Source organism: Phragmites australis, chromosome 7 (assembly GCF_958298935.1).
Source record: "Phragmites australis chromosome 7, lpPhrAust1.1, whole genome shotgun sequence".
NCBI classification, from domain to species: domain Eukaryota; kingdom Viridiplantae; phylum Streptophyta; class Magnoliopsida; order Poales; family Poaceae; genus Phragmites; species Phragmites australis.
The window spans coordinates 10,118,955-10,141,133 of NC_084927.1; the positions used below are offsets into that span (position 1 = coordinate 10,118,955).

Consider the following 22,179-nt stretch of genomic DNA (forward strand, 5'->3'; position numbering starts at 1 on the left):
CGAATACTTGAAATTTTTGGACAGGGTGCACACCTCTTTGTTGAAGCTGACAGATAAAAGGCCTCTTGAATGTCTGACACTCATGATTGCACCTTCTACTCCCAAAAGGCACAATCCACACATTTGCAAGCCAAAGACTTTAACAACATTGGGAAAGATAAATTGCTGCTCTGTGAAAGATAACTGCAAAAGATTGTTATATTTCTGAATATAGAAACCTTGTGGAATGTCCCACACTCATATTTTGCTGGAATGTCCCACTCCCATGATATTTCAGGGTTAGCAAGAGCAAAAGATGGTTTTACACCAACAAGTTTGTAACACCCTAATTCTTCAATTTTCTCAATATTTTAAAATTTTGCTAGGATTTAATAGGAGTTATAGTTTTTATTTAATTAGGAGGAAATTATTTTCTAAATTAAATTGTCATGGGTTATAGTCATGCTTAATACATTCATGCTGTAGTAGTTATATTAGGTTTTTATGTATGAAAAATGTTTGCAAAGTTTTGGCTGCAAGGTACTTGTTTGAAAGCTATTTAAAAAAATGGTTTAAAAGTAAAAAGAAAAAAAAATTCTAAATTCCTAAACCCTCCCGGGCCAAATCCTACCTAAAAACTCAGCCCAAACCCACCTCTCTCCCTCCCGTTCTGCCCCTCGAGCCGCTTCTCTCTCCCTCTCCCCATTTGGGCCATGGTTCGGCCTTCTCCTCCCGCTGCTCTCTCTATCACTCAGTCCGGGCTCAGCTGAGCTGAGCCGCTACAGAGCCGAGCCGCTGGCTCTTCTTCCTCCTCCGGCCACGCCCCGATCTCAGTCGTCCGCCGCAATACGGCGCCTTCCCGCACCCGTAACAACCAAATCCGGAGCCTTAACTCCCCATTAACCTTCCCCACTATCCCCTCTCTTCAATCCCCCTCTCTAGTGCTTGATTCATTGATGTCCATTGATGTCAGTCATTCCTCATCTGTATGCCTCGGCCGTTCCGCTAGCTCGCGCGTCTGTTTAAGCCACCATCCACCACCACGGCGAGGTTCCGCACCTCATCCACCCACTTGCGCGCCCTCTTCTCTCTCGGTTTGCCGTCGGCACTGTTGTCTTCTCCGTCTCGAGTGAGAAGCTCTGCCGCCACTGCCATTCTCCGCATTCACGCTATCTCTAACCATGCTAACCCCCCTCTCAGGATTCATAGGGACCCTAAGGGCTGTCTCATGTGGGTTCATCGTCAATTGGCTGTTGGAGCCCCCTCCTCGATGCTGCACCGACCATCGCCGGCGTCGTCCCCTTTGCCTAGCCTCCACTACCCCACTTTGGCTCTATTCACGCTCGGGGTGAGCCCGCTGATGTCTCCCCTCCCTTTTCCACCACTCGTCAGAGCGCTCTGGCCGCCGGAGCCCCTTTCTAGCGGTTCTCTGGCTACCCACCGCCGCAGAAGCCCTGCCGACACCTTTGGTCCATGGTGGACCCATGGACCGAAGCCCTCCCTTCATTTCATAGCTGCATAGACCCAGTTCACATGTTTTTATTAACAAAAATATTTCAATTTGAATAATGACATCACCATGCACAATAAATAGGTTTTTCAGTATAAAATAATCTGTTCATTCTATGAAATTTGATAATTTTGCAGAAAAGCCCTTAGAACTTCAAACCCTCATAACTTCTTAATCGTATCTCCGTTTTACGTGATCTTTGCGCTCAAATTCTTGTAGCGACGTGTAAAATCTTTTTGTAGGGTTTTTAATAAGTTTTATTACTGTTTAATGTACTGTTCTTAGCAGTTCCCTTTGTGCATCTTTCTGTTATGCCATTATATAGGAGGTGAGCAGTTCGTGAACTTTCAGGACCAGACTTTTGAAGATTTTGAACAACCCTTCGCTGAAGGCAAGTATCATTGCTCATTTTGCACCTAACTTAGGGTTGTATGTTAATTGTTTATCCTTCATGTATGCTTGTCTAAATTAGAATCCCTTATTATGGTTTACTATTATTTATATCATTTTCCTTGTCGATGTTGATAGTCCCTACGACAAGGGTAGTTAAGGTTAGTCGCTATCATAGTTGATTCGGTTACAAAGTAAATATAATTAATGCCTATGCAACATGAACCGGGAATGGTAATTTTGTAGCAACATGAAATTTAAAAAATCCTAACAGGATGGTTGGTTTGATGATGGTGTAGGAATGCACATATGCGAAAAATGCACAATTAGATTGTGGTTTGTACCTATGTGGAATTCTAAGGACTGGTTCTTGGAGCATGTAACCCAGCTAAACAGTGCAACCACAAGGCTTATATGGGTATGACCTGACTAATTAATTAGTCACCCCTCCGGTTCTATGGGCACCAGTGTATGGTTGAGTGGCACAATAAAGGACCTCTGTAGTGATGAAATCACTATTAGAAGTGAAACCTTAGTAGGTGCTTAAGGGTCGACGGGAGCTTTGTAAAGCCCTTATAGTGATCTCTAAGGGCACACCTCATAAGTTTGTAAGGTATCTACGTGTACCGGCAAAAGAGTTAATCACGACTTGTGGGTAAAGTATGCTAACTCTGAGTATAAAACTGATCGATGTCGTGCACACAGTCAAGAGCGGTTTGTACTTCTTCTTGATTAGTTGGGATTAGGGATGCATGGTCTGGTTGTCAGGTAATGAGATTACCTGGTGAGTCGGATGGAATCCAAAGAGTTTGTTGGAGTAAGAGTTCGCCTTGCCCTAGCAAGTACGGCGAGAGTTTCTTCTAAGGAGGAGACTCAAGCTTGGAGATGAAGTTTATGAGGAAGAAACACCACGAATGCATTGATGGTAGAAAAAATAGATCGCTCTGGGAGGAGTATCACAGCGTGACTTGGTGTATTTTCACCTCTGTGTCTTTTTTGCTGCCTTGTCCGTCCTCTCCCTCCCAGACGACCATGGCCCCTGTAACACCCCAAATTTCAATTTTTTCAATAATTTATAATTTTGCTAGAAATTAAATAGGTGGTTGCAATTTTGTTCAATAGGAAAATTAATTTCTAAATTTAAATTATCCTAGGATAATGTTTGATGCACTCATGCCATTATAGATGCATTAAGGTTTTTATTGTGTGGAAAAAGTATACAAAAATATCACTAGAAGGCGCCCGTTCAAACTCCTTTTGAAATTTAGTTCAAACTCAAAAGAAAAAGAATTTTCAATTGGAAAACTCTTTCCGGGCCGTTTTCTTCTCCCCGGCCAACTCTCATCCCTCCCCCTTTCCTTCTCCGGCCTCCTTTCCGCGATGGGCCGCGCCCGGCCAAGCTGGCTTGCTGCCTTAGCCGAGCCGCTCCCCTTCCTTCCTTGTTTCGCTACCAAGCGGGCCCGCAACCGAGCCGCCAGCCGCCCCGCGCCGTGCTGCCAGCCGCCCGGACTGAGCCAGCTCTTCCTCGTCTTCCTCGCGACCAACCCGATCCCCTTCCGCCAGCACGCCGCAATCCGGCGCCTCCTCGCGCCCGTTCTTCTCCCCGTAACGGCTGGAATCAGAGCATTAAACCCCCCCCCCATCAAGCTTCCCCACCGTTTCCCTCTTGAATCCCCCTATCTAAATGCTGAATCAAAGTGGTAACTGACACCTTAAAGGCCACCATCACCGTCGACCGTTTTCTCCGATTGCCGACCGCTCCGCTTAACCCCGCCCCTATATAAGCTGCCAAACACTCTCTCGGCAGGGTTCCGCACCCCAGCTACCCCCTCATTCCCTCTTTTTCCCTTCGGTTTGCCATTGCTGCCGCCTCTCAGCGCCATTGCCATCGCCGAGCTCTGTCGAGCGCCGTCTGCCACAACCGAGCACTCCCCGCTGTGTCCAAGTCCGCCGTCGGCACCGCAAGGACACGCGGGGGCTCCACCGACCCTCGGTTCTCCCTCTCCGCCATCGGAATCAACTCCCCGCCGTGCTTCGATCACCGTCGTCGTCTACCCCGCTGCCGATCGCCTCCCGAGCAACGCTGTCGTCGGTTTGTGCCCAAAACAAACTCCCCATGTCCCCTTCTATCTCCTCCTCCACTCGCCGTAGCTTCCCATGCCCGGCGACGTGGTCTCCGGCCTCTCCGGTGAGAACACCGCCGCGCCCGAGCCCCCCCTACCGTCACCTCTCTGTAGCCAGCCGGACAAATCTCCCACCTCAGCTCTCCACCATCGGATCGTGAGTAGATGGCCCAGATTAGAAGCAAAATAACTCTTCGCCCAGCCAATCACGTGATGCCACGTGTCGTCTTCATAATCCAGTCAGCACCAGCGCCACCTCAGCATGCCATGTCAGCCGAACACCTTAGCAAATTTGCCTATGTGTCATGCCACATCATCAGCTTTCTATCCAGTCAGCTTTTCTGAGGCACTTTTGCACTTTAGCCCCTAGACTTCTCTGTAACCACATAAAAGCCCTGTACTTTTATAGAAACCCCTGGATTTTTTTTTATAAATAAGATTTTCAGTATAAAAACAATTCGGTAATTCTCTGAAATTCAAGTAAAATTTGTAGAATAGCCCCTATAAATTCAAAAGTTCAATACTTTTTGCTCGTAGCTCTGATTTGGGCGATTTTCGCGTCCTAATGTTCGTAGCGACGTGTAGAATCTTTTTGTAGGGTTTTTATCTAGTTTTAGTACTATTTGGTGTACTGTTCTTAGATTTTTGTGTTGTGTGTCTTTTCCGGTCTGTCGATTAGGAGCTGAGCAGTTCGGCAATCTCGAAGACCAAGCTTTTAAGGACGTTGAGCAGCACCCTGTCGAAGGCAAGTGTCCTTGAGCATATTTATCCTGTTTTAGGATTTGCAGGTGTAGTTTTTAACCTTCAAAATGCATGATTGTCTAAACATGAATCCTATGTTAGGGTTTACTAGTTTTGAATCAATATTTCCTTGTCGCCGTTGTTCATCATGTTATGAAAATGGGTAGTTTATGCTAGAGCAGTCTTGGTTGGGAAATCTTAATATTGATTAATGAACTATGCAACAATGTTGGGAGATGGTAATTCTTTTTGTAGCAACATGGTATAGGTTGTCCCCAACAGAATGGATGGTTTGAGGTGGAGCCTATGGCATGTTTGTGTTTGTATCTGTGTGGGGTCCTAAGGACCGGTTCTTGGGCATGTAACCAAGTTTTATCTGCATAACTAATTAGTCACCTTCTAGCTTGGTGGGCACCATAGGTTGGTATAAGTGGCCCAAGAGGGGGCTTCTGCAGCAATGTAATTGCCTGTTAGCGATGAAACCTTAGTGGGTGCCTGCAGGTTAGAGGGAGCTTTGTAAAGGCCTTGTAGTGAGACCCCGACTCCACACCCCGGAAGTTTGGAGCAACAAGGGAATCATGACTCGTGGGGAAAGCAGTGCAAACTCTGCAGAGTGTCAATCTGGTCGATCAGCTGTGCTCACGGATAAGAGCGAGCTTGGACTTCTTCAGGATTAGTTGGGGTCAGGGTTTGGTATGGTGGGTTGGGGTAGCCAGGTAATGGAATTATCTGGTGAGTCTTGGTAGTCGGATGGAGTCCGATGAGTCAAACCTTTGGATACAGTCGTGTCTTCTCACTTAGTAAATAGAATGCCTGATGTTGGTGTCATAGGTAGATCGTAGTTGCTTAGTGTTGTTAGCCAGTGTCAAAGTCGTTCCTTGACTTAAGCCGCATACACTTGCGGAGTACAATCTTTGTACTCACACTTGTTGTCCCCTACCCTGCATTCTACTGCTGTTCAGAAACTGGCAATGGAGCTGGAGCTTTCGACGACGACTTCGACCCGGAGCTTCTGTTCTAGATTGTGGTGCCCCCGGTCGATGCCTGTGGAAGATGGAGCCGCTGGCGCTGAAGACCCTTTAGTTTCCCCGCTGTGTTTTCTTTAGACCCTCGGGTCCTTTTGTATTAAGCTAAATACGATGTTGTAATAAAGGCATTGTGATGATGTTACTAATGATGTAAGCACATGTATGAAACTTGATCCTGGCATATATGTGTTGTGTCTGGTTTTGTTCATTTAAAAATGGGTGTTACAGCCCCCTATTTATAGGGCATGCATAGCTTGGCGTACAACTTATCATAATGTACAAATATTTGGGACCTGACTGAATTACTAGAACTTATCCCGGATAACTACTTTCTACCCTATCTGGGAGACAAATATCTACCGTAGTAACAATCGTGATGCCTGCCCCCTGAAGGCGGCGATCCAGTCGCCAATTGCGGCCCAGCACCGCATTGTTAGGGGTGTCAGGATAGCCTCCATTACGCCGGAGTGTCGGCATCCATCAGCCTAGGCTTTTAATACCGGTCACTTCCTTGCAGGCAAAGCACGACCGGTGCTCCCCTTCTGGCAGATCTTTCCTAAGGCCTGCTGACTCTCCTTGTAGCCTTCAGGAAGTCAGCCCGAGCAGTTGGAGATGGGGGCCTCGAGAGGCATGGCTTCGGGAGGTGAAGGCTTTGAGAGGTAGGATTCCAGAAGACTGGGGCTTCAAGATGCCGAGGCTTCGAGGGACCAACGCTTCAGGTGACCGAGGTCTCCGGGGAAGACCAACTTCAGGAGGCCAAGTTTTGGGAGGCTGAGCCTTCGGGAGGCCGTGCCGGTGAAGCCAAGGGAAGGCTTCGCAGGTACAAAGAGGTACTGTGAAGGGACCTGGTGACTTCGAAGGTCGAGCCTTTAGCTGAGGGTCTGAAGATCAAGGCTCCAGAGGGACCTGGATAGTAATCTTCAACAATTATCATCAGGCTGGTTTATTTCCCCCCAATAGTACCCCCTCATTCTCAAGCCCTGATGTTTCGGAGGGGGGAGACGATGTAGAGGAAAACCAACCCCAGCCTGGTATAGTATCAAGGATGCCTGATGGCAGTTCCCAGTCCTTTATGAAGTTTTTTTGTTAGAAACCGTGGGCGTCGACAGCGAGCCCAAGGCTACTGGCGTATTGGTGGTGGCGATATGGTCTGGAGCTTGTTGGAGCTATCATGCGCGGTGTCGGGACCCCAGGCCAGAGGGACGTCAATGGATGTGGTGTACTTCCGAGGTCCATGCTGAGACCGATACAGGTTATCCGGATTCCTTTAGTATGATTCTTCCTGTCTTTTGAGATCACAAAGTAGAGGTTACGTGTAGGATTGGAGGATCCTACGCATTTGCCTAGCAGGATAAGACGTACCACTGTCGCGTTCTGATTGGACAATGCGGGGGGTCGTTTAGGGTCTTGTACCCACGCCCCTGTCACACGTCGAAAGGAGTCTGGGTTATTAATGTGATGGGACGTCCGTGCGAGAAAACAAGGCATTCGTCATGGGATTCGTCGTGGGATGCTGCCACGTGCTGGCAGAACGACTGGGGCATGACCATGGTCCCCTCAGGCATTCAATGGGGGACACTGCGGTGTTGATTCCGCTTCATCTTCCAAACTTACGTGGCTGCTTGACCCAGGTATAAAGCTAGGGTCACCCAGCTGGATTCTCCACAGCCCTATGAGCGAGCAGTTAACCTTGACTTGATTATGGCGTCGTCTTCCTCCTTATCCTCTTCGGAGATGTCGATGATCTCAATAACTTATTCGGGAGCTGGACCGTTTTGGTCGTCGAAAAAGGCGCCGATGGCCACGCCACTTCTATCTCTACAGTGGAGGTAGCTACCTGCCGCTCCGGCCCGACCTTTGGCTAGGGAGCCATGCCTATCGAGATCATCGATATCTCCGATGATGATGAGGAGATCGACTGGGATCTCCTGCGGGGGGAGAGCGAGCAGGCCTCTGTGGAGACGACGGCGAAGGAGGTGGCTGGGAAGGCGAGGGAGAAGGGCCCGCCGATGACCTCCTCGGACTCTTCTTCATCCTTCGACAGCTCGGGAACCGGCTACTATAACGACTTCCGCAACGGCAGGCCACAGATGAGGCGCATACACCATCCCATGCATGGCCCTTGCCGGGACCTGTAGGAGGTGAAGGCGATCACTGGGAAGGTGTACTTGGTGACGACGTAAGGCATCTATGTCTCACATTCGACCATGGCCTTGATGTGGGCTCATGCCTTGAATTAGTCACCTTGTACTCTTTCTCACCCAGTTTTGCTCCGTTAGGGTCTATCTTCTTCGTGACAATTTCTGTACTGTCGCTTTTGTATGTGTCCTCTGGATGTACTATTTGTTTAATAATATAATATGGTCCTTCAAGGACAGTCGTGTCTACTTCTATGTCGGAGTGCAAGGGGATCTTTCAATCGGGTGACCGTATGTGTGTGCGCCTTCATGCCTTCAAGCCACGCTTCTTCGTCCCCTTCGTAGACGATGGCTAGTTTTTCTAATGACCAAGGTATCGAGCCTTCGCATAGATCATCATCGATTTCGTTCCTTCTGGGGGAGAGGTGGCCTTGGGAATCTGGTGGTGGTAGATACGTAGGGTAACTAAAGAGAGCCGGGTGAAGAAGTGGCGACCTCGTCATTCCCGATTATTGCGTACTCCTCAGGCTCGGCACTGGTAGGGCCTCCTTACCAATTTATTCCAGATTGTTGACTCAGCGAAGTCCATCTGGAACCCTTGGAGACAAGCTCTGGAGGTGGTCCTTGACCCTTAAGGTTCCTTAGCGATTGCCCGAGCTGAAGGCGACGGTGTGTCAGAGGCGAAGCCGAAGGCTAGGAGGGAGAGGTGGTTCGCGATCCCCTCAGCCCTTAGCCGCTGCCCGGCTTCGGAGGTGCCTCCATTCGGAGCCTGGCGACGGCGTGTCGAAAGCGAAGCTGAAAAATAGGTGAGAGAGGTGGTCCGCGACCCCCTCGCCCCTTAGCCACTGCCCGGCATCGGAGGTACTCCATCTAGAGCCTGGCGACAGCATGTCAGAGGCGAAGCCAAAGGTTAGGCGGTAGAGGTGGTCCGTGACCCCCTCGGCCCTTAGCCGCCACCTGGCTCCGGAGGTACTCCTTCTGGAGCCTAGCGATGGTGTGTCAGAGGCGAAGCCGAAGGCTAGGCGGGAGAGGTGGTCTGCAACCACCTCGGCCCTTAGCCGTTGCCCGGATCCGGAGGTACTCCGTCCGAAGCCTGGCGACGGCGTGTTGGAGGGGAAGCCGAAGGCTAGACGGGAGAGGTTGGGTAAAGCTCTCCGTTGTGTGGAGGTTTGGTAAGACTCTCTGTTTTTGCCGAAGGTTTTGTAAGACTCTCCGTTTTTGTCGGCGGTTTTGTAAGGCTCTCCATTTTTGCCGGAGGGTTTGTAAGGCTCTCCGTTTTTGCCGAAGGTTTTGTAAGGCTCTCTGTTTTTGCCAGAGGTTTTGTATGGCTCTCCGTTTTTTCCAGAGTTTTGTAAAGGTCTCCGTTTTTGCCGAAGGTTTTGTAAGGGTCTCTGTTTTTGCTAGAGGTTTTGTAAGGTTCTCCGTTTTTGCCGGAGGTTTTGTAAGATTCCTTAGCATGTATTAATGCCGAAGGCCCTACATACTATCGGAGCTACGCAATACCTTCCAGGAAACCTAGGCAGTCTTGCCTTCTAGGTGACCTAGACATGCTATGCCTGCGTGTAGGCTTGTCGTGCTCCCGAGGAAATGCCTGGGGTGCACCGCAACACTGTCCACCAAGGATGTGCCCTGGCGCATGGCATTTATACGACCAAAGCTATGAAATACCTTCCAGGAAACCTAGGCTTGATGCCTTAGCGATATAGGCATGCTGCGCCCACGGTATATAAGCATGTCGTGCAGAGAGGATTCCTTGCGACAGCATTCCTCAGACCACCGCATCCTCACATCAGGGCAGTCCCCTGATATACGACATCGACACACTATCGAGGCTACACAATACCTTCCAGGAAACCTAGGTAGTCTTGCCTTCCAGGTGACCTAGGCATGCTACGCCCACGGTGTGTGGGCTCCACTTCCTACCAGAGCAAAGCATACCCTCCGGGAAACCTTTTCAGGTGACCTTGGGTTTAGGCAAGTAATGCAAACTGGTGCGTGGGCTTGTCACACCTCTGGAGAAATCCCCCGGGGCACCGCAACTACATTACCAAGGAAGTCCCTTTATGACCGGCATCTACACACTATCGAGGCTACATAATACCTTCCAAGAAACCTAGACAGTCTTGCCTTCCAGGTAACCTAGGCATGCTACGCCCACGGTGTGTAGGCATGTCGTGCAACGAGAATTCATTGCGACAGCATTTCTCAGAGCACCACAACTCCGCCACCGAGGATATCCCCAGGGTGTGGCTTCGACACCCGAGGCTATGAAAATGCCTTCTAGGGCACCCTAGGCATAATTTGCCTTGCAGGTGACCTAGCCATAAGTGGCGCCTGCGGTGTGTTGGCCTCACTGTCTACCGAGACTACGCAATGCCTTCCAGGAAATCTAGGCAGTCTTGCCTTCCAGGTGACCTAGGCATGCTACATCCGCGGTACGTGGGCTTGTTATGCCACCCGAAGATGTCCTACGGGTGGCACCGCAACATGGTCTATCAAGGAAATCCCTTGATACGTGTGAACTACACTTCCGAGGCCGCACAATGCCTTCCAAGAAACCTGGGCAGACCCGCCACCTAGACGACCTAGGCACGATGCATCTGCGGGAGTGTAGATATTTTGCATAGTTATACTAGCTAAGTTTTGCAGTCTACTATTGGCAATAAAAAGCTAGTTGTAGCATTAAACATAGCTAGATTATATAATTGTTCATGCTAAATGAGAATATAACTTAAGTTCTACTGCTTCTACCTAGTGGCTATCAATTGCAAAAGACTTCTAGTAGTAAGATTAGAGGCCTCCAACATACTCTAACCTTGCCGTATGAAAGATGGATCACTAGGTAAACTAATGATTGTTAAAAGTGGGCGTACCTTTGTAGGAATAAGGCCTCTATTCTGAGGCTTGGAGGCCTCGAAACCTATGGCTAGGCCAGGAGAGGCGGTGCTTGACCCTCTCAGCTCTTAGCAGTTACCCGGCTCCGGAGGTAATCCATCCGGAGCCTGGCGACAGCATGTTGGAGGCATAGTGGAAGGTTAGACGGGAGAGGCGGTCGAGCTTAGCCACTGCCCGGCTCTGGAGATACTCTGTCTGGAGCTTGGCGACGGCGTGTCCCTGACTCAGTTCTTGTTGCTGGGTATGGTACCATTGGTAGTAGGGTCGGTAGTGACGGTGCAGGGTTGAGGGGCTAGGGAGTTGCCCGAGAGGTTGCACCGGGCCTCCAAACCCTGTGTCGTCCTTCGCCGGCTCCTTCCGTAGCCAGGTATTCTGCTTGCCTTCCGAGGTATTCCTCCTGGAAGGTCAAGATGATGCGGCAATCGTTGGTGTTGTGGTCGCTCCCTGGTCCGTGCAGGATGCACCTGTGTGCCTCCGGGGGCACCGGATCTTGGAGTTGTCGTTGGGTCGCTGCCGAAGGCGATGTGTCCCAAAGCCTGTGGTTTCCCCAGGGTCTCCTTCCCCTTTGGGAGACCATCGAGGCTGCCCGGTGAACCGACTTTTGGAGCCGAAGTTGGAGCTGCTAGGGCGACGTCGGAGGCACTGGCAGGGTCCGTGCATCCCGTAGCCCTCCGTCTCCTTCGAACCCTCTTTCGCCTGAGGGGCCCAAGGAGGGCGCTGGGTGGACAGACTTTTCGAAGATGTTGGTTCGCTCGGGGTATCCCAGGTGTGGTCGGAGGGGATACCTGGGGACCAAGCCTAGGTGGGAACACTTCTGGGTTGGACCGGCCAGAACCATTGGAAGGCGGCTTGCTTGGTTGTGGCTTCGGCTGCGTCCTCTCCTGAGACGGTGAGGTCTTCGTCATGCAGAGGCTGGAAGGCCTCCGCGCCGTCTGGAGTTCCTGTACCGACCCAGGGTTTTGGGTTGGCCAAGGTGGAAGGAATGCCGTCCCACACGGCAGCAGGGCTAGAGCATGCATACGGTGCGTATGGTTGAGACAGCCATGCATATGATTGCATGCTTGCAATGGTGGGTATGGCGGTTTTGGCTAGCCCTTTGGTGGTTTTCCTGGTGGATTCCTACCTCTCTTAGCACTTCTATGTTCGAGTCCCCACGGACGGCGCACTGTTGGAGCAAGAGTTCGTCTTGCCCCAGCAAGTACGGCGAGAGTTTTCTTCTAAGGAGACTCAAACTTGGAGATGAAGTTTAAGAGAAAGGAACACCACAAATGTATCGATGGTAGAAAAAATAGATCGCTTTGGGAGGAGTATCACAGGGCGACTTAGTGTATTTTCACCTCTGTGTCTTTTCCGCTGCCTTGCCCGTCCTCTCCCTCCCAGGCGACCATGGCCCCCTATTTATAGGGTCATGCGTAGCTTGGTATACAAGTTATCATAATGTACAAATATCTGGGACCTGACCGAATTACTAGGCTTTATCCCGGATAACTACTTTCTACCCTATCTGGGAAACAAATATCTACCGAAGTAACAATCGTGATGCCTACCCCCTAAAGGTGGTGAGCCGGTCACCAATTGCGGCCCGACGCCATTGTTAGGGGTGTCAGGATAGCCTCCATTACGCCAGAGTGTCAGAGCGACTTCCATCAGCCTAGACTTTTAATGCCGATCACTTCCTTGCAGGCAAAGTATGACCGGTGCTCCTCTTCCGGTAGATCTTTCCTAAGACCTGCAGACTCATTTTATAGCCTTCGGAAAGTCGGCCCGAGCATCTAAAGACGGAGGCCTCGGGAGGCATATCTTTGGGAGGTGAAGGCTTCGGGAGGTAGGATTCTGAAAGGCCGGGGCTCATGATGCCAAGGTTTTGGGAGACCGAGGTCTCGGGGGGAGCCCAGCTTCGAGAGGCCGGGTTTTGGGAGGCTGAGCCTTCGGGAGGCTGAGCCGATTAAGTCAAGGGAAGGCTTCGTAGGTACGAAGAGGTACCGTGAAGGGACCTGATGACCTCAGAGATCGAGCCTTTAGCTGAGGGTCCAGAGATCAAGGCTCCAGAGGAATCTGGATAGTAATCTTCAACTATTATCCTCAGGCTGGTTTATTTCCTCCCAACAAAGTTGTTCCTCTTATTTAAGTGGTGCCTTCAGACTGAGTAAATAGAATATCTTTTGTTAGAGTTATAGGTTAAAGTTGCTTAGTGCGGTAATCCAGTGTCTAACCATTCTTGTCTTAAGCCCCATGTTATATTTTTCTACACTTACAAAGTACATTATGTACTTATACCAGTTGTTTCCTCACTTGCATTCTACCGCTTTTCAGAAGCCAACAATGATGCTACACTCTAGGATAGAGATGACTTCGACCCAAAGCTCTTTTCTATGTTGATGTTCGCCCGGTTGACATTTGTGGAAGATGAAACTCTCTGACGCTAGAGTTTACCTTTCTACTATGCTTTTCTTCTAGACTCTCGCATCCTTTTATATTAAATTATGATAATAATATAATAATGACATTGTGATGTTACGTTGATGATATAACATATGCATAAAATTTGATCCTAATATACATGTGGTTGTATCTAATTTTATTTTCTTTAAACCGGGTGTTACAAAGTTTAATTGGTACTGGAAGCTTTTGATCAACCTAAAAAGATAAGACCATGAGCGTGAGAATAGTTGTGCAAGTTTTGTAGCTACAAAGGTGCTAAATCTTTAAAATCAAGGTGCACTCAATTGCTTTGTAACAAAGTGCATTGCCATGGAAAATTTGCGTCCTCAAAACCTTCTAAGGATATAATTACAACTGCTGCAAGCCTCGATTGATTTTAATGGTGATCACTTAAGCCTGATTGAATATCAAGGACACAATAACGAGATCATGAATCCAGGATACTTGGAAACCCCTCCAAAGAGTTCATATTGCAATTGAAATGACTTTTGCACTTTAGTACCCCATCACAATGGTGACATTACAGTTGCAATCTTAAACCAAGCAACATTCTTCTGGATGCGACATAGCTGTTCACCTGGTACATTCTGGCATCACAAGGATTCTTAATGACGACCTCACCTTCGAACAAGTAAACAAATTCCTCATGGTGGAAAGGGACAGCAGGAAATACCGCTCCAGGTTACCTAAGGGCATTTAATGGTGCTAAAGGTTTTTAAGCTCACGTCTGTTTAAGTTTCTATCAATTTTGCCCCGCAAAAGTACTTTACTCATTTGGCGTAGGATGTAGGATTACATGCCAAATGGAATGTTTTACAGTTTTGCGGTACATGAACTAGCTTGTCACATGCAAGTCTGTTTGTGGGTGGATTGGATCACTGATGGTAGTCGTGAGAGGTATCTGGACAAGACTCTGGACCTAGTCGGTGCAGCTGAGGAACCATGGTCGGTTACCGCACTGGCAAGGCAGGGGACAGAGAGGGAGACTTGTGTAATAGATTGATCTATTGATTAATTTCAACTGGCTGCCGATTACTCTTTATATAGAGCTTAGACTGGCCCTTAACAAACTGAACTAATTGCTCTCATCTTATATCTATCCTCCTGGGCTGTGCCACTGCACTGGGCCTCCTCCTGTTGCATGTGAGGCCCCACATGACACTAGCTATGACTGCAAGCTCCATGGTTAAATAGTTCAAAAACTTCTCTTATAAAAGAGAGAATCCAAAAGTGAATTGAAAACATATCTGAACCAGCAACCACTCCAATATTATTTTTATCTGCGTATCAAGGTCTGTATATCAGAATCTAGTGACAAAAAATAGATAACAACAAATATTTATTGGCAACGTTTCACACATATTCATGATTTGAAATTGAAATGATTTATTTCTAAAAGTTTAAATGGAAGGAGATATCTACAGCTATAGAATACTTATGCTGGAGATGGCAACTGCAAAGTGACCTACTGATATCACTTTCAGTGGCGGATCAAACCTTTAAAAGTACAACAAAATGCTCTACCTGAGAAGGATACGCTTGTAGTAATCCATGCCCCATTCACAGAGCTTGAAGACTTGGAAGGCCTACAGACAAGTTTACAGCATTATTTCACTGCTTAGAGTTGGAATACAGTGCACCAATGAGCATGAGATTAAAATATTGTCAATCAAAGAAGTTAATAAGTTACAAAGAATTCGAAAGAAACTCATATGCGCAGAGTATACCTTAGTTCTGCTTTGATAATAACGAGTGTCATGATGTCGTGCCGTAAAGAAATTTGGCACGGTTTTAGTTGAAAAAGATGTTTTTCCCATTCTAATATTCCATTGGAAACAAGAATGTGCTTTGCAAGGCAACTCCAAGCATGGAAAAATGAAAAGACCCCCTTAAACTGTTCTGCACTTACTAAAAGGCATTAGGTCATCCATAAATCTACTTTAGTCCAAGGTAAATTTACTTCCAAGTTCCAAGACATCACACTGCGCACAAGCCTCCAAGTACAATTGATTCTTCCATGCTAATAAGAGACGAGAACAATCATTGGAAACATAAAAAAATAAACCAGGGCTCAATTCCTAGTTGACTTTGAGAATATAGATGCAGAAGTAAGCAATCATTGGAATAAGAATAAATAATAACTGAGTATTGTCCTCAAATATCAATTTCAGTAAAAACGATGCAAGGCCTTAAAAAGTATATATACTGATTCTGATTAGTGACTAAAAACAACAATTTAAGCAACATAAGCATACTACCAAATGATAACTAACATGACATCAATAACAACACCATATAAATGACATAACTAAGCTAGGACTGTAGCTTATCACATCATATACAAGGTAGAGACAATGATGGAGGAAAAGCACAGTAAAGGTAGGCTTCGTTGACAGTGAGAGAGCTTGTCCGACAGAAACTCCCAAGTTGCATTGTCTTGACATCAAGCCAAAAATATTCAACATTTCGCTCAACCTGATCATCCAGGTTCTCCTTAGGGTGATCTAGCTTTAAAAATAAGTACCCCTCGGCTGCACCTATGATGCCTCTGAATCGATATCCCCATTCCTCAGGCAAGGTGATTCTATTCAGAAGCTGCCACCGGTCACTGAAATACATGAATGCATAAAAATATAGGACACATCTTTTATCTGACCGAAAAACATCGGAGACAACAACGGTTGTCCTGCCATCTCTTGACTCCAGAGTGGTAATCTGATTACTGAACATCATGGCTCGTCCCGACAGGACCAGCGAGATGTCCACAATGGAGAACTCCATTCTGCGTGTGTCCAACACAAGCCACCTATGTGTGAGAGCTACCATCCAGTAGAAGCACCCGTGGGCATGGTTGCGTTGTCCAAGTCGAACTCCCATGACTCTTCTGGTACTCAACGCGTAGTGTTCGGGAGGTGAAAGCGTACGCCATTGCTGGGACTCGGATTTGAAATAGAACGCGACCAGCTTCCCTCGGCAGCACGCCATCCAGATCACGGTGAACGCCGGGTCCTCCTCGTTGACACCGTCATCACCACGAGAAGCCAGGAAAATCTCACTGCTGCGTGATTGCAAATCACCATCGCCACCGCGCTGTACGTAGGGGTTTTCCACGGAGGCGGCGAGTTCGTCGGGGATGGGTGGGAGAAGGCGGTACCGCCGGAACAGGGGGTCGCAGACGGCGACCTCGGTGAAGGCATTAGAACCGCCAGCCAGCGCGGCGCGGTCGAGGAGGAAGCGGCCGTCGAGGCTGTCGCGGACGAGCCAGGAGCGGGAGGGCGGCGGGAGGAAGGTGAAGGAGAAGTCGGCGGCGCGGGCGAGCGCGAGGGCGGCGGGCGCCGAGGGGTGCAGCGACAGTGCCGGGTGGAACTGGGAGCCGCCGCCGCCGTCGGGGTAGCAGCAGAAGACGCCGAGAGGGGGCGGCGGGTGGAAGGCGCGGAAGCGGCGGAGGAAGCGTGGGGAGGAGGCGACGCGGTGGAAGGAGGCACAGGACGCCGAGGCGCGCGCGAGATCCCGCAGAGACGTCACGCGGAGGAGGATCTCCGCCAGTACGTCGTCAGTGAGCGCCGCCAGGTCGGCCATCGTCGCGGCGGCGGCGGATCGGAGGCTGGAGCTGTGGCGTTGGGTTCAGTCTTTTTTGTGTGTTGGGAGGTGGGGGGGGGGGGGGAAGGCTCGGGTCGGTCGTAGACTCGTCAATCCTCTGCGTTGGGGGGCTTGCTTTTCAGGAGGATAGTTGTTTTTTAAGGAATGGCTCAGGCTCTTTTACTGATTAATAAATAGTTTTACATTAGCGAAATCCGGAGGTTCCTGATGGGGACATCACTCCCTCGGATACATACAATGATCCTTCATTGAACTTTCAAGTCCAATCACAAGAGCTCGTGCACGACAATTAAATTTAGAGGTGAGCTCGTTCCTAAGCAACTCTTTATATAATTTTGAGAATAAATTACTAACTAATGATTATGTGTTGCTTAGGAATCATGAAGAGGACAAGGAGACACATAGAGGAAGGCTTGGAGGCGTGGAGGAGCAGCTAGGACGTCCAACAACAGCAGGAGGTCCAGTCCAACTCGAGTCCGAATCAGCCTCGACCTCCAGGACTAGTGAGCAGTAAAACGGACGCCTAGGACGCATTCAGACTCCGTTTTCGACGATTCACATATGGTTGGAAAGATAATTTCATAAGGAAATCAATGGCGTTGGTTTGAGGTCCAAATTCCTTCTGAGTCAACGGAAAACGTCGAAACAAGTCAGCGTCCAGAATCTGTCCCGGTGCTGCGTCACCGTTTTTGGTCCGTTGGGCCGTGTATCGTTGTTGAGCCCATTAGGGGGGCGTGACCAGGGGGTGTGACGACCCTTAGACCCTTATTATCAGCCGCCGCCGCTCTCGTTAGGGCGGGTTTTTGCTTAGATTATTCTGTCAAGAACAGTTTCGCCGTTTCGTCGGTTTGTGAGACCCCAACTCGTGAGATTAATCATTCATCTGCAATTTGGTTGCATTCTTCCTTGTTCTTGCTTGTGTTCTTCGATTCGCAGGCAAGGATTTTAGCCTTCTTGGCGAGGTCAACCGTGCAACACCGGTTGATAACCAGAGGAGACGTGGTGCTGCAATTGCGGGGTTTCGGATCGTGTTGTTCGGAAGCCGGATCGACTTGTGTCTCGTTTCCACCAAATCGAGACTTACCAGAACCTTTCGGAAGATCGGGAACCCTTGTTCATACTAGTTCCATAAATCAGACATGGCGCCCGACGCCATAATTCAACACACTCCTAGCAATATTGTGAGCTTTGAAGTTGTTCTCTCTGTATTTATGCTTGAACTGAATTTCTTCAAAGTCACTTTGCTTTCTCTTTATCTCTCGAACCATCGTGCTATGCACTCTTCTGCAATCTTGATAAATATCCCGGATCACTGGAACATATTCGGAGGCAATGATCCCCCTTCCTAACTGCAAGTCTTGTGTGAGAGTGACTGCTTTGCGAGTCGCGACAGGCCATACCTTCCAAACACGCCGAGGCAGACAGGCCTTGCACAACAATAGCATAGGCTCCCAAAAACGCTCCATCTTCAGATCGGAATAATGCAGCTGCAGCACCCCTTTCACAACAAAAGCATGGCTAAGTAATCTACCCATAAAAGACACCTAACCATAAACCATCTAGGTTCCAAAGGATGATAAGGGAAAATCTAAGAAAAACCCTAACATAGGTGATTACCCATCATATTGACAGACATTGCATGCAGTTTATTAAAACCAAAATATTTAAAAACATAGGTTCAATATGATCAAGGACACTTGTCTTCTCCTTGCTGCTACTCAGTGTATTCTTGCTCCTGATCTTGATGTTCCTCAAATTGATCCGGGACGTTGTCAGCTAATCGCACAATAACCGACAAACAAACAAACAAGATACACTAAGAACAGAGCACAAAATAAAAGAACAATGAGATAAAATCTGTCTAGAAAGAAAGAGCACTGAAAAATGAATCTATCGGCGTAAAAATCGCTTCAAACGAAGCTACGACGAAAAAGTTAGAGCTAAAACAAATCTAGGGTTAAATCTGAAAAAGAAAAGAGCTTATTTTGAATCAAACAGAAAGTTTAGGGATCTTTTTGTAAAAATAGGGGACCTACTTGTAATTATGGATAAGTATAGGGACTTAACTGTAAAAAGATAGGGCTCTTTTGTTATTATAGAAAAGTCTAGGGGTCTTTCTGCAAAATTACCAATTTCCAGGAATTATCAGATTTATTTTTGTACTGGAAAAGCTTGAAATATTGACTGGGCTGCTTTCGCTGACGTGGCACGGTGACAAGGATGACACATCAGTAGAGAGGGCTAGGTGGCAGCTGAGGTGGCTAGATGACATGGCGTGGCTGCTGACTGGTTTAAGAAGTGGCGCTACGCTATTGGTTGCTGAAGGGGTACCTCGGATCTAATCTCGGCCGCACAAAACAGATCCGGCGGCTCAGAGGGGTTCAGCCATCGGAGAAGGAGGTCACGACGGCGCCGAGGGGGTTCGCGGCGGTGCACGACCGGGAATCTCGCCGGAATCAGCTCCAGCTCGCCGGCGGCGACGACGAGCAGCGAAACCGAACCAGGAGAGCGCGGGGAATCCGTTTTGAAGCTTACCGCGGGCTTGGTGGCACGGGAAGGCGGTCGGCGACAGAAGGGTCGGCGGAGGGCCTCGGGATCTCGTCGGGAAGGGGTCTCCAGCGGCGCAGGGGCCAAGGCGACGGCGGGGAGAGCTTTGGTGGTCGGCCGCAGCTCTGCTAGGCTGCTCGGGTGAAGCTCAACGGCGCTAGGGCTTCTCGACGGTGTGCTCAACCGAAGGGCAGCGACAATGGCGGCGGTGGGGCTCGAGATCAGCGAATTCAGCTCTGGACTCAGCGGATTTGGGATGAGATGAGTTCAGGGGAGGGGTTCTGCTTATATAGGCAGGGTCTTGTGCGGAAAAAGGGGAAGGCGGTGGGCTCGTACTCCTCTCGGACTCGGGGCAGCAGCAGACTCCGGGTCGTAGACGACAACGATGGCGAAGGCAGCTTTGGCGTAGGCCTCTTCGACGCGGCGGGCTGGCGGCGCGCGCGGGAATGGGCCGAGGCGGTCGTGCACGGCCCAGGCGGGAGGGAGCCGGGGACTGAGCAGGCCGGCTGGGTGCGTTGGGCCAGGTTGAAACGAAGTTTGGGCCCAGGGGAGAAAAAGAAAAAGGGCAGCCCGAGAGACGGTTTATTCTTTTCTCTATTTTCTAAATTCAATTTCAAATTCAAATTCAAAGCAAATCCTCTTCAAATAAAATCCATCAAAAGCCAAATAAAAATCCTTTTTGCCTACTTTAGCATGAATGCATAATAATCAATTATATCCTATGTCAAATATATTTTCTTTTATATAAAATAGGATTTTACTCTTTTTAATTATTTAAACTCATATTAAATTCTAGCAAATTTTAAGAAATTTCTAAAGATGGAAAAATTAGGGTGTTACAAACCTACCCCCTTGGAATGAATCTCGCCCTCGAGATTCACCTGGAGCAGAGAAGAGATGAGGAAACTCCGCCTTCAGATCTTCTTCTCTTTCCCAAGTTGCTTCATCTTCCGAGTGGTGACTCCATTGCACTTTGCACATTGGTATTACCTTGGTTCTGGTTACTCTTTCCGATCTCTCAAGAATCTTCTCAGGATACTCTGTATAGGAGAGATCTTCCTGAACATCCAGTTCCTCCATTGGTAATTGTTCCTCCGGCACTCGAAGATACTTCTTCAACTGGGAAACATGGAAGACATCGTGCACATCTGACAGTTGAGGCGGTAAGTCCAACTGATAAGCTACTTCTCCTCTCTTATCCAATATCTTGAAGGGTCCAATGAATCTTGATGATAACTTTCTTTTAACCTTAAACCTACGAAGACCTCTTATAGCCGAAACCTTAAGATAGATGAAATCTCCAATTTCGAAAACCAATTCTCTTCGCCTGTTATCAGCGTAACTTTTCTGTCTGGATTGTGCACTCCTCAGATTTTCTAGGATTATCTGATTTTGCTTTTCTGCATCTCGTAGAACCTCTGGACCAAAAACCTGACTTTCTCCTATCTCATTCCAGAACAGCGGTGTTCTATATTTCCTTCCATACAAGGCTTCAAATGGGGACATTTGGAGGCTTGTCTGATAACTGTTGTTATACGAGAACTCTGCATATGACAGACTTTTATCCCAACTCTTACCATACTTCAGAGCACACGCTCTCAGTATATCTTCCAGTATCTGATTTACCCTTTCTGTCTAACCATCTGTTTGAGGGTGATAGGCAGAACTAAAATTCAACTTTGTGTCCATAGACTCATGTAGCTTCTGCCAAAACTTGGAGGTAAACTGAGTTCCTCTATCCGAAACATACTATTCTCGACATATACAACTCTGCTAGTCTAGCTCCACTATATGTAGTCTTTACTGGAATAAAATGGGCGACCTTAGTTAAATGATCAATTATAGCCCATATAGAATCATATCCATTCTGGGTACGGGGCAATCCGATAATGAAATCCATACCATTCTCCTCCCATTTCCATTCAGGTATCTTCAAGGGTTGCAGTAATCCTGCTGGTCTCTGATGTTCTGCTTTGACTTTCTGGCAAGTATCACACAGGACTACGTATTCTGTAACTTCTCTTTTCATTCCATACCACCAATAACGATCCTTAAGATCATGATACATTTTGGTACTCCCAGGGTGAATAGAATATGCTGATTCATGAGCTTCTCTCAGAATCATCCTTTTAATATCCTCCCGGTTGGGTACGCAAATTCTCTTTTTGATCCATATAGTACCTTGACTGTCTTCTGTAAAACCTGGAGCTTTATCCTTCTTAATAAGCTGTCTAATTTCTTTGAGCTTCTCGTCCTCCAGTTGACTTTTTCGAATTTCTTGTTCAAGAGTGCAATCTATTTCCATGGTGGTTGTTTCCATATCTGCCACAAATCCAAGGTTGAGCTTCTCAAACTCTATCCATAACTCAGGTTGACTATCTTGAACCATCACCGAATTGCTATAACCCTTCCGGCTCAAAACATCAGCTACAACATTTGCTTTTCCTGGATGGTAGTGAATCCCCACATCATAATCCTTAATTAACTCCAACCATCTGTGCTGACGAAGGTTTAGATCCGGTTGAGTGAAAATATACTTCAAATTCTTATGATCCGTGTATATTTCACATCATTTTTCGATGAGATAATGCCTCCAAATCTTCAATGCATGAACCACAGCTGCTAATTCTAAATCATGTGTAGGGCAGTGCTCTTCGTGCTTCCTTAATTGTCTTGACGCATAGGCCACGACTCGACCTTCTTGCATGATAACACATCCAAGTCTTTGTCATGAAGCATCACAGTAGATATCGAAGTTCTTGCTAATGTTGGGTAGAACTAGCACT

The 22,179-nt window shown here is 48.0% G+C and overlaps 1 protein-coding gene across 1 annotated transcript; it reads right to left on the bottom strand.

Annotated features, from left to right (window-relative positions):
* Positions 1–13,690: 13,690 nt before the first annotated feature.
* LOC133923971 (uncharacterized) lies at positions 13,691–16,894 on the bottom strand. The gene is made up of 2 exons (XM_062369299.1): positions 14,771–16,894; positions 13,691–14,526 (listed from the first exon to the last, which is right to left on the bottom strand). The coding sequence occupies exon 1, from the start codon at positions 16,823–16,825 to the stop codon at positions 15,581–15,583; it is 1,245 nt and encodes a 414-aa protein (XP_062225283.1). The 5' UTR covers positions 16,826–16,894; the 3' UTR covers positions 13,691–14,526; positions 14,771–15,580.
* Between the last annotated feature and the right edge of the window lie 5,285 nt (positions 16,895–22,179).